Source organism: Chenopodium quinoa, unplaced genomic scaffold (assembly GCF_001683475.1).
Source record: "Chenopodium quinoa cultivar QQ74 unplaced genomic scaffold, ASM168347v1, whole genome shotgun sequence".
NCBI lineage: Eukaryota > Viridiplantae > Streptophyta > Magnoliopsida > Caryophyllales > Amaranthaceae > Chenopodium > Chenopodium quinoa.
The window spans coordinates 2,932,874-2,948,043 of NW_018743212.1; the positions used below are offsets into that span (position 1 = coordinate 2,932,874).

At 33.0% G+C, this 15,170-nt stretch overlaps 1 protein-coding gene across 1 annotated transcript; it reads right to left on the reverse strand.

The window, feature by feature from the left end:
• Positions 1 to 36: 36 nt before the first annotated feature.
• Positions 37 to 10,691, reverse strand: LOC110734427 (guanylate-binding protein 5-like). Its single transcript, XM_021914581.1, has 17 exons — positions 9,990 to 10,691; positions 6,933 to 7,035; positions 6,645 to 6,714; positions 6,513 to 6,551; positions 6,294 to 6,411; positions 6,150 to 6,207; positions 5,893 to 5,957; positions 5,705 to 5,711; positions 5,295 to 5,355; positions 4,487 to 4,546; positions 4,351 to 4,370; positions 4,190 to 4,255; positions 3,417 to 3,584; positions 2,680 to 2,937; positions 1,905 to 2,117; positions 949 to 1,220; positions 37 to 447 (listed from the first exon to the last, which is right to left on the reverse strand). The coding sequence occupies exons 1-17, from the start codon at positions 10,079 to 10,081 to the stop codon at positions 306 to 308; spliced, it is 1,812 nt and encodes a 603-aa protein (XP_021770273.1). The 5' UTR covers positions 10,082 to 10,691; the 3' UTR covers positions 37 to 305.
• Between the last annotated feature and the right edge of the window lie 4,479 nt (positions 10,692 to 15,170).

Consider the following 15,170-nt stretch of genomic DNA (forward strand, 5'->3'; position numbering starts at 1 on the left):
GGAAGGGGGAAAAAAGAAGAAAAAAAAAAAAGGAGCTGTAGTCCAAAAAGAACATTTTCATTAATTTTGATAATCATACATATGGGGTGGTATGCTACAATTGAAATAAACACAATCGAAGCCGACAGTGCCTAACGTCTGATCCTGATACCTGTTTATAAACTATGCCACTATGGTAATTTAAAGGGTCCATGAAGCACCCCAAAATCCCAGTATGATGAGAGAGCTCTATATATGAAAAATCAAAGGCTCGCCCAAATGAACAAATCAAGAGAATCTTAACGGTATACATAATATGGGTATAACTAATCTGTTCTTGACCGATTTGAACTACTTTTTTGATTGTTGTACAAAGGTAACAACCACCTAGACGAGTTCTTCTTCCTCCCATAACACCGCCAGTAGAGTATAAATAGAGCCACGAAAACACACAAGGGAATTGCCCACCTGGTCAAACATAAAGAGCCAAATGAGAACAGGAACTTTAAAAATTTATTAGATCAACGAAGATATTTGTGAAGCCTTAACTGAGTAGGGAATAGTGACACACTTTTTTCAGAAACAAGCAAGAGGAACATCAACATCAGGGTCAAATTTTCATACTTCTGACATAAACGGGTGTTTTGGAATTTTACTGATTTGGAGTGGCATAATTTTGGAATAAAAACCTGAGATGGGACGAGCGTATCACAATTTAAGTACTCCTTGACTCTTAGATAGATTTTACCCAATATGCTGGTTCTATATTCACTTTGTACAAGGTTTCTACAGACTAATGAATCAATGAAATTGCCATCTGAGAGGCATTCTGAACGTTCATCTAAAGAATCAATCAGAACATTTGTTATCGGTAAATTGCTGGAAACTTTATGGGGGAAATCGAGCTAAAACAGACATAGAGGAAGACCAAAAATTCTTTGTCAAATAAGTGACAGTATGTTTAATTACCTGTCTAAATCAATGATCGGGCTGTAAACAACTGTTTCCCAAGTGCCTACAATGATGTGCCACGCGGGATTGTAATATAGAGATTCTGCTGACCAGAACATCCTCGTATATGTCTCCAAGAAAATGAACATGATCCATGCACCAATCTCTAGCAAAAAGAACTTTATGATAAATCGCCCCACCACCACCATCACCAAAGAAAAGGCAACCAACCAATTAAAAAGTCTGTTGTTGTATTCCTTAATAAATAGAGAACGCGACTTTCCCATCATCTGCAGAATAACATTGCACAGGTATTACTAATCAGCCAGTGAAACAGGACTTGCAAGACTGACTTTGTTCTATCACATTTCAAAAATGATCGAAAATTTTTGCGTAAGACTAAGTTCAGGCAAGTACAGAAGGAATACCAAATGCATTACACAAAACAAAGTTTGGATAATTACATGCAAGTTCAAATTAGAATCAACAAGTTCAGGCAACGGGAGCTCAAGTGAAATAAATGAAGCTTATTTAACCCATTATATTACTCATTATATTTGTCTTATAAAGTTACCGATGTAAAGTTGTAGTTGCCACCAACCCCGATCCCAGCCCACACTTAAAACACTCTTTTACATACAATACTATCTTACCTACTTTTTCTTACACATGGTGCACTTGCTACACTCTCCTTCTTACCCTCCTTAATGTTTGTGCATTTAGTAATTGTAGCTAACTCAAAGGAACAGAGAAACTATAACCTACAAAAGGTTTTACAGCAGCAGACCTTTCAGAAATAACAAAGTGAACCAATATGCAAAGAAAATTCTTAGGAAAACTAAATAATTTCTCTTCAGTAATAATTATGTAATAATTAATTTGTCAAAGTATACAAGCAGGCAGGAAGATGAAGCCAAATCACGCAAGTAGGCATTGACATCTAGAGTGGAACATAGTAAATCATGAAACATAACCTTCATCATCCGTTGTTCATAGTTGACTTTTGAAGGTCCAACACACAGTTGTTCAAAACTCTCATTGCACTTCAGAAATCCTGCATTGAATTTAGCCATGGACGGAAGTCTGAGCACCTGAAGCTGGTCCATCTTGTCCTCACAAGTTGTATACAGCATCTCACAAAGTTTTGTTGATTCATATTTATTTGCCATTACATAATTCTCAAACACCTACAACATGAATAGCAACACTCATCCTCAGTCTAATGTCCAATATCATTCTAGCCTGTTGTGAGAAATGCAAAATGCAGAAAATACAATACAGATGAATGATACTGCATAAAAAAAAATTGATTAAAATTAACATATAACCTAAAAATCTAATTATATACTTCAGGCTTCATACATTTTTCATTCATCCCTTTCTAGTTGAGTGGGAATAAAAGGAAAGAATAAACAGTAAGATGAAGAATGAAGTGAATTATCGGGATGCATTCTAGTAAACAAAGCTGTACAACACTGCTTGTGGTGCAACCAAGAAATCAAATGAAAGACAACTGACATTTCTTCCAATGTCACAGCCCTTTGCAGATTAAGGAGTGTGAAATTTACTTGTACTAGTTTTTTAACACAATTTTGTTGGAACAATGGTCATCAAAATATCAAAGATAGTAAATCAAAAGGTAGAAACTATTCATGTGCAGTTTGAAAACACCATATCCAAGTTACAAAGGCTTTCAAAGTTTCTACTGATTACTGATTCTATGGTAATAGTTCAACTGGATAAATGTACCTTCTTAATTTCTTCATCCAATTGATCAACTGATTTCTTAGCATGATTACGACCGAAATGCTGTTGATCAAAAACTTTCATGGAAGCATCTCTAGAATCTTCATGGGCTATTTTCAACGAATCCTCAGAGAGAGGCAATTTCAAGATAGACATCTTTTCATTGTATAACTTCAAACACCTCTCAACAATTTTCTTATTAAAAACCTCAACAAGAGATCCAGTGGAAGGGATTTCTCCTTTGTTCAAAGCTTCAATAATCTGAAACACCAAAAGGAGTAGTTTTTCAGAACGTCGAAACAAAAGAAGCATCACACAAGCTGAAATTAACATCTTCCATCTCAACCCCACTCAACTTCTCCCCTCTAGTATAGACATGTAAAGGTGGTCATTCTTATTATAGCTTCCAGGCAATCATAACACATAATACACTTGAACATGCACGTGCACACAGGTTACTAGGACAAAGGCCAAAAAAGCACCATTCAGTTTATGTAATATGATACAAAGATATGGGAGAAAATTGAATATTAGGTTTGAAGATCAGTGACACAAGGCAAAATATTAAATATGTTGCCAGGCATCTAGAGTCTAGAGTCTAGACATCCAATCATCCAAATCCAGCTGATATGGTCACTATCTCACATTCTGAAATTTGGTGTTTAAGTCTTAGAGCACAGCAAGAAACAGTCCCAAAACTGATCACAAAAATTACATTTTAAGTGGAGTACAGAAGGCACCTGTTCCAGAAAAGAAACAAACTCCTTCCCATTTAGCATTTTACCCTGCACAATTTTTGGTCGAACAATAGAAGCAACAAGCTCCTTCATCTGGTCCCTCTTTTTCACATAGCCAGGATCAAGTTCAGTGTCATTCATGTCACAGAGTCTTGTTCTCTGTAGATGAGGCTGTTTAAAATCCAAACATTATTATTTATTAGAATCAGCCAGTCATAGAATTAACAATTTCCTTACTAAAATTCAATGAGCTATTCATATTATGATAAATGTATAGAAGGATGGATAAAAGGAGTGAGAAGATATCAGCATACAACCAGCAGGCAGATATAGCTTTAAGAGTTCCCACACAAAATGTCTAATTTATCTAATGCTTGATGATATTGAACACCACTACCTTCCACCACCACCCAATAACACAACATTAATGCAAGGATGCTAGAGTACAATGTGTGCAAACACCATAAAAACTTATCATTCATAAATGATGAGTAAGGTCAATTATATTGACTATTATAATTGACTATTGAACCACAAAGGCAGCAGAAGAGGGGCTGACTACAAAAAACCGATGCAAATACATACATAAAGCCATAAACAAACATTCATGCAAGGATGCATGCTCAACTGCTTGAGTAATTTGACTTATTTGAGTGCAAACGCCTTGGATACTGATCATTCAGGAGTATGGTCACTTATATTGACTACTAAATAAAGGAAACAGAGGAGAGTCTGAATACGAAACTTGATGCAAATATTTACTTAAAAAAACAAACCTGTGGTAAGCTGAAAGCTGTGCTGCTGTCACCCATAACACCCAATGATTCACGGATCTGGTTAACCTGATAGATAAAATTCAACAGTGAGTCCTCTCCTTCAGGTAGTCATCAGTAAGTTATCATGGAAATATTCATTTAATCTAGTTAAGCATGCATACCTGCTCAATATCTTTGTCATCTGAGCGGACAGGTTAACAGCAAAACCCATAGTCAGAATACCCGTAGGGAGAAGTAACAAGACTCAAGATTAACTCATTAACTTAATAGACAGGTGCAACTAGGAACTAGACAAACCATTTTGATTGGGGATACGCCTAAGAGCTTCATTTACCATTTCTTGCACAGATTTCCCTTCTGTAAAGAACCAATAAGAATTAGTTCTTAACATGACTCAATACCATCCTTGTTGTTAAAATAAAATCATCAAATCCCGTACAACTAAAATAACAACTACAGTAGTGATGCATATTTACGCAGCTATTTTGAGTTTCTTGAATAAAAAAAACAATCATTATACCTTTCTTGGATTTTGATATATTTATTATACGATTACACAAGCTAAGCTCACGTTTTTCATATGATAATCAAAACTCAAATCTGATTTATATTAATTCTTAACCACGTATTTATAAGCTAATAATTAGCCTAAAATCGTGTAGAACAAAATCTAATCTAACTAGGAAACTTATCCTAACTTGTAAAGATAATATTTTGCAAATATAATCTTTAAAGTTAAGCTATCTTCTATTAACCGAATTAAACTAACAAATATATCCTAATAATTAAAATAAACTCCTAAGGCCTAAAACAAGAAAAACCCTTTCAAGTGAAAGGTAAAAACTCGTAGGCAAAAATCTAAAATAAGCAATAACCATCTCAATACGTATCAAGTAGGGCCTAAACTTTATAGGAAGTTAACCTCGTCCAAAGTTTTTTTTTTTTTTTTTTGTAACTCATTTTTAAAGGCTGTGGGACCTCAAGCAACGATAGAGACCCTTGATTGTCCAAAATCGTTAATTGCATGTTTTTAAATTGTTAGATAACCGTTATTTCCCCATCTGAAAGAAATCACTATAAAAAGTTTACAGAACTTAGAACTTACGTAGGAAATCACGTTGTATTAGCCATAGAAGCTTAGCAGGTTCAAAAGCAACGTCTTCGCCCTACAAAAATGAGCCAATTAAATCATAGCAAAAATTTCAGTCCACTATTATTGTATCAGTTTGACTTTCACAATTGGAAATGCACAACTTTGATCTTTACCTATCTTTAAGTAATAATTGTAAAAGGTTAATAATTTGAAAATATACATTGAGGAAAATCCGATAACATAGTACATGTTCAATTTTGTTTCCATAGACTAGAAAAAACTTAAAACATATGGACAAATATGGTAAAAAAAGGGTATGTGAATAGTTCAAAAGTCAAAATGATACAATTTAAAATAAAACGAGGGAAAGAATATTTATCATTCAAAAAATGGGAACTTGAAAATTTCACAAGAAAGCATACCTTTACTCTGCTTTGTGTGTAAGAAGGCATACATGGGCCAAAAAAAGAGAAAAAAAAAGTTAGTGATAGCAATTTTTATTAAGGGAGAAAGATTGATTAAAAAAATATATATTGTCGTTCATGAGCAGTCTGTTAAATAATGGAGTAACAGTTTGTAAAAAAATAATGTGTAAATCAAAATTCTTAACCTTCCATAAAATTCTTCAGCAAGCTCAACAGCAAAAGAAAGTCGTGATATATCTGCTTCACGCACCTGAAACAAGTAAATACCAATCACTCTGCAGCACAAGTACATTATAAGATCACATATGTTATATATCATTGTGTACGCAGGGTCAAATGAAAGAAAAGGTCCATCTTTAACTTCTACAAGAAATATAAATAAATAGAAAATACACAATAATAAGGAAAAGAGAAAAGAGTGATACAGGTAGAGAAAACAAACCGTCTCAGGCAAGTTATAGATAAGTACAGAACTCATTACAGTAGCCAGCGCAAAAATCCTGTGGAAGAAACATCAGAAAGGCTTTACAAAAACTTACTTACCAATAAATTCCAGATTCAAAGTTAATTAAAGAGCAATATTTACCGGTCATCATAAACATTTGATTTACCAATGCTTTCAAATCCCTCTGTATCAAGGTAGAGTACAGATGTCTTGACACCATCAACCATCATTTCCACTGGCATTCCCCACACCCATATTCCTGCATATTGAAATTTCAGGAAAAACAAACAATTCATAGCAAAAATCAATAAATATCATGAAATTTCCAAAAGAGTAAAAGTCTAACTTATTAAATCATACCTTTGGTTTTAGTATCTCGCATGTGTCCAACCCCAAAACCTGTTAGAAAATAGTTTTAAAAGTGATTATGATTAGGCAAAATTCAAGCTATAATACTTTCACAGTAACTTTTTAAAGTATATAGTACATCACCTTCATTACAAGAAAGTGACAGGAGCTGATTAAGTAGAAAAGATTTGCCAGATCTATAGGGTCCAATCACCTAAAAATATAACCACAATAAGTCAAGAGAAACACGTAAATCTACATATGCAAGAAGCTTAGCATCAATAATCTCTGTCAGGTAATGCTAAAATCAAAATTTTATCTACACCATCTTGACGTGGGAGGAAAAAAAATCAAAATAGATAAACGAGCAGTATTAGAGAACAGATGGAGGCTAAGTTGAAAGAAATATTCAAAATAACAACATTAGCTTACAGCAACAGCGGAAATTGGTGTTGTTATTCTCTTAATGGCCTCCAATCCCTCCATTGAAAGGCGTAATTTTGTATGACCAGGATCAGGTTCTACAATGGGAAACCTGTATAAACAAAGACCAATGTCAGTATTGTCACCACCACGACATTCCTCAATCACAAAATCACTCTTCCTGGGCAGCACCCACGCAAACAAGTAAACAAAAAAATGCAGTGAAGATAAAAGAAATTCAAAATAAGGAGCAAATGTGGGTAAACAAGCATATATTCGTATGGAGTGAGCTAACATTAGGCTCAAACAGACATATATTTTCATGGAGTAAGCTACCATCATCCTACAGAAGACATGAATTGTCAACCGTGTAGGATAAGGGTAGCACATATCAAAATCTCATGAGCGGTACCCTAGTTGTTGAACTAAAATAGCTCATTCCTGGCTAGTTAGATAAAACCATTATAGCCAATTTTGCATAGCTCAAAGACACAATATAAGGTTTAATGAGCAATGACCAATCTATTAAAGCTGAGTAGCTGTATCAAATCGAATTGATGGAAAATTTGATAATTGGAATCTTCAGTTTAATTAGCAATGAAGAACAAACATACCCGCACTTCCAAAACAATGACACTACCCAACACTCCCCTGCCCATTACCCCCAGTCTCCCACTCCAAAAAAGGAAGGAGAGAGTGATTCAGGAGCAACATCACATGATTCACATCCATGCAGCTTTATGCCTCTACCTATGACTAATAGTCTACATAGCTCAATCTTACTGTAAAACAGCATAAGTTTTTAACCTTTCTCTGCATAATAAGATAACAAGCCCTTCATGGACATCTGTAGACTCCTACCTATGACTAATGGTAGGTTTGTGAATTTCCCCTACATAATCTGATAACAAGCCCTTCATGGAAGTTAATATACTCTTCTTCGCCTATGAAAACTAGTTTGAGACTTAAGTACTAAAGTCCAAATTTTTGTTATTACAGTCATAATAGTATATCAACTAAAGGATATATTTAGGGGAAACAAACAGCTACATAAGAGTATCAGAAGTACTGAAACAAATGTTCTGAATGAGAAAATTTTGCTTTCGTGATTGCAAAGACATAATAGCAAGTTAGCAACAGTAAAAACATGACCCCTGGTTCAAAATTAAAAGAAAAAACCCTATTGTTAAAGCTCATATGCACATAAAGGGAGGGATCCACGCAATAATTCATTCATAAAATTTCACAAAATTTTGAGGACCTGCACTACTTATTGGCATGCACTCTGACATAATCTTAACTACTCGCTAATTGCCAAGAGAAAACAGGACAAGTATCAAAATTACAGGCAGCATGACTGGCATTCTCATTTTCAAGGAGCAACTTTTGAACAATATTATACTGTAGCTAAGGAAAAAGCTTATTTATTGAATGAAAGAGTAGAGCAGCAAACAAATTGCTATACCACTGAAGGATTGGATTCATTTATCGCATTAAGTGCTCAATACAAAGAGGTCCAATAAGTAAATCAATTAACCATCAACTTCACCATGTGCAGAGCATGTGCCTCTTACTGTTTATATCGCTGTTTGCTAGTGGTTATATAACAGAAACTTCTTGACAATTCCACAGCATCTCTTAAACAAGTTTCCATTTACCTCAGTTCCTTTGTCACTCAAAGTCTTTCAAACATATGAAAGGACCTATTCTAGGTTTGGATAGGAATAACTGAACACAGGTATGAAAATGAGAATTCTTCTGCACAAGCTGTAAACTTATAGATATCCTTCATAATTTATTGAACTACTCTCACATTCACTAAGTCACTCAATATAATTATATATGTAAAGGCATCTTGGAAAATCCTATTATAAACCATTGCCTTAGGTAACAACTAGTTTCTAATTTTCCAAGATATTGTATGTAACTATTTTCTGAAGTCAGAGGGAGAGAAAATTTTCCAAAACGGCAAAACAGATTAATATAGAGAACATCTCTCAATATACACCTTAATATGGTGCACTAGTCTGTAGGAAAGTATCTCAATTCTCCTAGGATCATGTGACGTTCTTCCTTGCAATGCTGTCACATGATCAATGGTTTTCTTGCTTGTCTTTATCTGATGTATATCGTAGAGGGTTTGAAATATTAGAGTTGTAGTCTGACTAGTCTCTACCTAGGGTATAAGTCAGGTGGAATGCAGGTAGCAGCCACCACAGAATACTGAAGCTGCAAGCATAATACATAGCAGAAAATTCTGTGCTAAAAGAACACAACTGAAATAGAAAGAAAAAATCTTTCTTAATCAAGTTTCAATTTTAAACTTTAATAATCTTCACAATTTATAAAAGATACTCGTCAAAAGATCCGCAAAAACACACTCAACTCAAGTCGAGTAAAATATTAGACTATTGTTCATCTTCTGTCCTGTGGGATTTTAAGTATGGAGTTCTTTAATTAGGTCAAATGCCAGTTCTTTGTTCCAATCAGTAAAAACAAAAGTAGTACAAATTGCTAAAATTAGTATGTCAAAACAAAGGTTAAAAACTTAAAATCCCCTCTATTTCTGTTTTTGTCTTTTTGATGCTCAAACTATAACAACTAATGTGGTATCTTAAATCTTAGAAACGATCACACTTCCTCTCTAACTCTTTTCCTTGTTCCAATTCTCTTTTCAATACAAAAAACTTTCTTGGTAGGACCTAAAAGACCACACCCTAATCCATTTCACTGGCAATGCTCCAGCAAGGTACCGTCTTGCCGGTCATTTCTCAGCACACACGGCCTTGCCCAGGGTTGCACAATAAACTTATAATGTATATAGCTCACACAAAATGTGACACAAGTTATGTCATGTATAGAAATTTACTCAATTTGAGCTTACATATTAACATATACATGCAATTAATACTAAATTTACCCAAATCCACAATTAAAGCAGCAATTATAAACAAATACACATGATAAATTTCAGTAAAAATTTAGAACTACACAAAAAACATAAACCTTGATTGACCAAAAAAGAAAGCTATAAACTTGATGAAAGAGAGAGAAATTATAACATACGCTTGATGGAAATCATCAATTGAAGAAGACCCAATTGCAAAAACCGATAAAAGAATCGAAATAACCAAAACCCAACTCCAAATCTTCACCATTGTTCTTGATTCAATGTAAACCAGATGCTGTAAGATCCCAGGTGGGTCGGGTCGGGTTGTATCACATTGAAATCAAGAACCCATCATTTGAATTGATAATTATAACAACCCCAGAAAACCCAATTGGATTAATTTGGCATCAAATCAAAATTCTTTAAAATTGCAAAAATTGGGTTAAGTTTTATTACGCTTAGAATCCTTGCCTTGCACCGCTTCTTCTCCTCTTTCGGGCGGTTTAAGGTTTCCTTCCACGAATTTTCCAAATTAAAATATAAAATATATTCAAGAAAAAAATAATCAATAAGTTTTTATTTTTTTCGAGTGAGAATGTTGAAGATCTTAAGAAGAGGAGAGAGAGTGTGTTTTGAGAAGAACGAGCTTGAGATTTGAAGATTTTGAGCCATTGGAGGTGATGGGGGCCATGGGGTAATTTGGGAGAATGATAGGGGTATTTTAGGTAATTCATGTTGGTTATAATGTAAATTGTTATACGTGGTTTGAATCTATTGGATAGTGATGTTGGTCAACGGAGCTTAAGAGGAGGAGACTTTCTAATTTTATTATGTTCATTCATCTTTCGAAACATGTTGACTTGATCATGAATTCGTGTAAGTGAGCATTTGCCTAATGACCTTATTGAAGGAGCATTCTTTTTTTATGCTATGATTTGAAAGTGTTTATGTAGGCAACAAAAGCCGCTTGAAGTGAATTTGACATGTATTGGTATAATAAATAGGATTGTAGAATTGGAAAACGCTAGTTGAGTTGCATATTAGTAGGTTTTACTATTTACACACTACTCGTCACCTAAACAATCAAGCTCTTATGAATGAAAATTCCAACACTTGATGGAGATCTAAACACTCATCTACAATTGCCATTCTTTAGAATTCTTCACACTCGTTGCTCACATGGTTAAGTAAGAAAACTATAATTGTATTTGGTGCTTTATACGTATTGTAAAGCAATATCATTTGTTATTTTGATAGTATTATTTTAGTGTATTTACAAAATATCAACTCCGCATACTTTTTAATTGAAACTTGATTAAAGATATAGCCTACTTCAATACATCATTAGTCATTACATATGTAATACGAAGTACTTGGTATGTTGAATATTGCACATTTGCAGTTTTGCACCCAATAAAATTATGTATCCATGTTGAATTGCTTATTAAAGAGCTAGTTGTCTTTAAGTGTCAGGAGGTTAGTAGGCCTATATGATTTTAGAAGCCCAAAACTCAGAAGGTCGTTCAGCCCATTAACTCATTAAACTTGGCCTAATTGAAAGCCCAAAACTGTGCCATGTGTTTATTTCCACTTAGTACTGATAAGAATGTGGGCTTTATGGCCTGTTTTGGGGAAACTATGTTGTCTAATAGACCCAAGCAAAATAAGCAATGATCCTAACTTGAGATAAATATATAACAAATTATGCAACTTTTACTCTTTCTACTGTTAAATGAGAATTATCCTTCGTAATTTATCATAATTATCCACTACTGCTTAAGGTGATATTGATCGATAACAAAAAAAACGTACTCCATACTTGATAATGAGAAAATGTAATGCTGAACATTAGCACTCGTGTTCTCGTACAAAATATCATTCAGTACCTTATAGTCTCTTACCAAATGAGTCTAAAAGAAATTGGATGGTTTGTATCATTGTATGACCATAGATACAAACTCTAACATAATACTTATTGGGGAAAGAATGCCCTCTAGTATCTGCAATTAATATCAGAGTTGAAGAGTACTTGTTTGCAACATTTCATCACTCATCATAATAAATTAAAATACGTCACATATATGATACATTTAATCATACACATATATCACAGCATAATTGCACTTTGTTTGAAAGAGTATAGTCACGTACTATATATCTAAAATAAATGAGTATATTGATAAAAATAAAAGAACATATCTTCATGTTCCATGTTATTTAGATAATTTAATCACAAATTTACGCACATTTATTTATACCATATGTCACTGCACTATATCTTCATTTATTAACTTATAGTCTTATACAACTACTCTGTACGTTATTTTGATGAATGAAGTAAGCTAGCGATAAGGTTTTTTTTTTCCTCTTATTCTAATTCGTTCTTTTATTTAGATTTGTTTCTCTACGAGTACGATGTGCATCATATTTTCAGGTATACATCTTCTTCCTCACCCTAAATTAGTTGTTTTAAAGAACGAGAGTGGACATGTAAAGTATTTGAGTACCATTTTCTATAACTACTTCAATAAAACAGTGAAATCCTATATAATTTTACCATAAACTTTATTTACTTTTACCTTAGAAAATTGACATTAGTTGAAGACTTGAAGGACATCTTTAATCATGGCATGACTTTTGTTAGGCAGCAATGGCTTTAAAATTGAGTGATCAATGTTTATGTCTTACGACTTTAACATCATTTTTGTCAGCCTTTTACACTTTTTATTTATTTTATTTTTAATAGCACCTGTCTTTTTTATTTTTTACCCAGACTATCATCCCACGCTGAAAATGTGACTCTACCTATAATTTTATTTTACCTCACTACATTATTTTATAACGCAATATTTTTTTTATTAGTTTTCGTTCATTTTATATTTGTAGAATACTATATTATATAAATTGGTGATAGAAAATAAAAAAGTATAGTTGGTTACACACTTGGCGAATATTACGGTACTTATAGATGGTAACAGATATAGTTGCACGTGAATGCATTATGCTTTTGCACTCTTGTTTGGTACATTTCCCCAACTGAAGATGAATATCACACATTTTTGGGAAAATTAATAACGTACGCACTGCACTACAATTCAACTAACTGCAGTATTAATATTCTCTTATACAAGTATTATTATTACTCGTATAACAATGAACAAAATTCTTAACAATATTTTAGGATATTAATGAGGTCTCTTATCCATGTTCATCATATGATCGATATCCACCTCCTAAAATGTATACTCATCCCTGAACTTATTCAACTACCACAGTATATTATTCCTTTCGACCCTTCATTTTCATAATGTTGCGTATTGTAATCACGTTACAGTCAAAGTTTTCATTCTTCAATTACATAAGTTTTTATAGAAACATGAAGAACTTTATAAAAGGGAGGATATACAAAAATTCGGACTACTACTATCGTTGATACAATTATATGATATGATGGAGCTTCAAATGAATAGAAAGTAACGAGTAAAAGGATAAATGAGGTTTTACCGTGATCATAGTGTCATTAGTGATTTCATATAGATTTTGATTATTGATCCTCAATAAGAATTAAATTAATATTTAATTAGCTCAAAATTCTTTAGGTCGATATCAATTAACATTAAATAAACAAAAAAAATAATACCTCATTAATAAATAAAACTCGAATTCAATACTACTTGAGAAATATTATTATATTTAACTGAAACTTGAACCTTTAACAACTATGAGTACTACATAACGTTAGGGAACTGATCGCCTTTAGTCATTAGAAAACTACAACTCTACGAGTATAGTAATATCTTAAGGATTGATTACTTACACAAGTAAGTCGAGATTACTATAAGAAATAAAGATATATACTTATATTATTTTCAAGTTGCCTCTTTTTAATTTCTTAGTTTGGAAGAGTAATTTTGCTTTTCTTTTTCTCCCACTATATACATGTCATAAAAGTCAATAATATGAATGTATAATTGTATATTGAAGTCAATATATCCAATACAACCTTTCGATGGATCGTTAGTCAAATTTTCTGACTTCACCCTCTTTAATACTTCGTATTTATAATTACTTAAATATATAATGTATAGCCTCAAATCAAATATAAGAAGTATGCAAGCTAAGAGTCTAGTGCAAAGGATCTGACTTCGAGACTTGAAAGTTATAGGATTAAATCTCATCAAAAGCTATTTAAAGTGGGAATTCTCTTATCCACTCACTTTTAATGAGTGTAATATACAAAGACGAATTGAATTGATCATTAAAAGATGCCGATTCAATAAGATTTTTTTCCTTATATTACAAATATAATAAAAAAAATTAAAGGCCACCAGAAGTCAGCCAAAGTTAAAGGAAACGCCATTACTACAATTTTCCATGCAAACAATGACACAATGTTCAACATAATGTTATTCTACCTAATTACCAGTATGAAGAAGAAACAAAAATTAGCTCATTAAAACTTTATCTAACTCATGATATATATGTCGTCATACGAAGAAGAGGTGGTCCAAAAATGCATGGTATATGAAATACTTTAGACCTAAATATAGTGCATGTTTACCTGCACTAAGAGCCGAGGTAGGATGATGAAATTCTCGTGTCTTTGGCAGTTTTCTCTAAAGAGGAAACCCCTTCAACATCTCAATTCACGAGTATAGAACCACCCCCCCACCCGCTCTCAACAACATGACCTCGTATCCTCGTGTAAGAGAAATCTCACGATAACTCACTATAACTTTACTGATGAGTATTAAATTAAAACGGTCTTACATACAATTAGGTGTACATTAAACACTCAATAATCGCTTCAATGCTTCATACACATGAAGCATGGTGTTATGTGTGTGCATAAACCTGTAATTAATAATCAAATATAATTTGGTCAAAACAATAATAGTCCCTTTACATTGGAATAACTACTCTCTTAGATATTATCTCTCAAAATATGTGTCCCTCCTTAGAGTCTTTACTCAGGGTAGTTGCATGACTTATGAGTTGAATAATTAGCTTTATTAGATTTAATTACTTGATTATTCTTATTGCATATCCTCCATTTAATGATTGATAACAACGTTAGGAAGTTTCAGATCGGAAGAAACTAAGATAAGTAATCTCAATTAGCCATTCAACCTACTTACAAGTCAATTTCACGATAGCCCAAAATCGAGTAAAATCCCTAAAAAATAAGATAAAAATAAATAAATAACAACTCAACAAGCTACTACGATAGAATCAATCTAACTCATCATTTTGAATGAATTAAACCAAAATGTACGAACAAAAATTTAATGGAAAGAGCGAGTTCACTTAATTAGAGGTAATTGAAAGTAAAACATGGTTATTCAACTAGGCCATAT

Coding starts and splice junctions, on each gene's coding strand:
- LOC110734427 (XM_021914581.1), bottom strand. CDS start 10,081: ATGGTGAAGATTTGGAGTTGGGTTTTGGTTATTTCGATTCTTTTATCG. Junction 6,715..6,932: donor CACCAATTTCCGCTGTTGCT/GTAAGCTAATGT, acceptor TTATATTTTTAG/GTGATTGGACCCTATAGATC. Junction 448..948: donor CCGATCATTGATTTAGACAG/GTAATTAAACAT, acceptor ATGTTTGACCAG/GTGGGCAATTCCCTTGTGTG.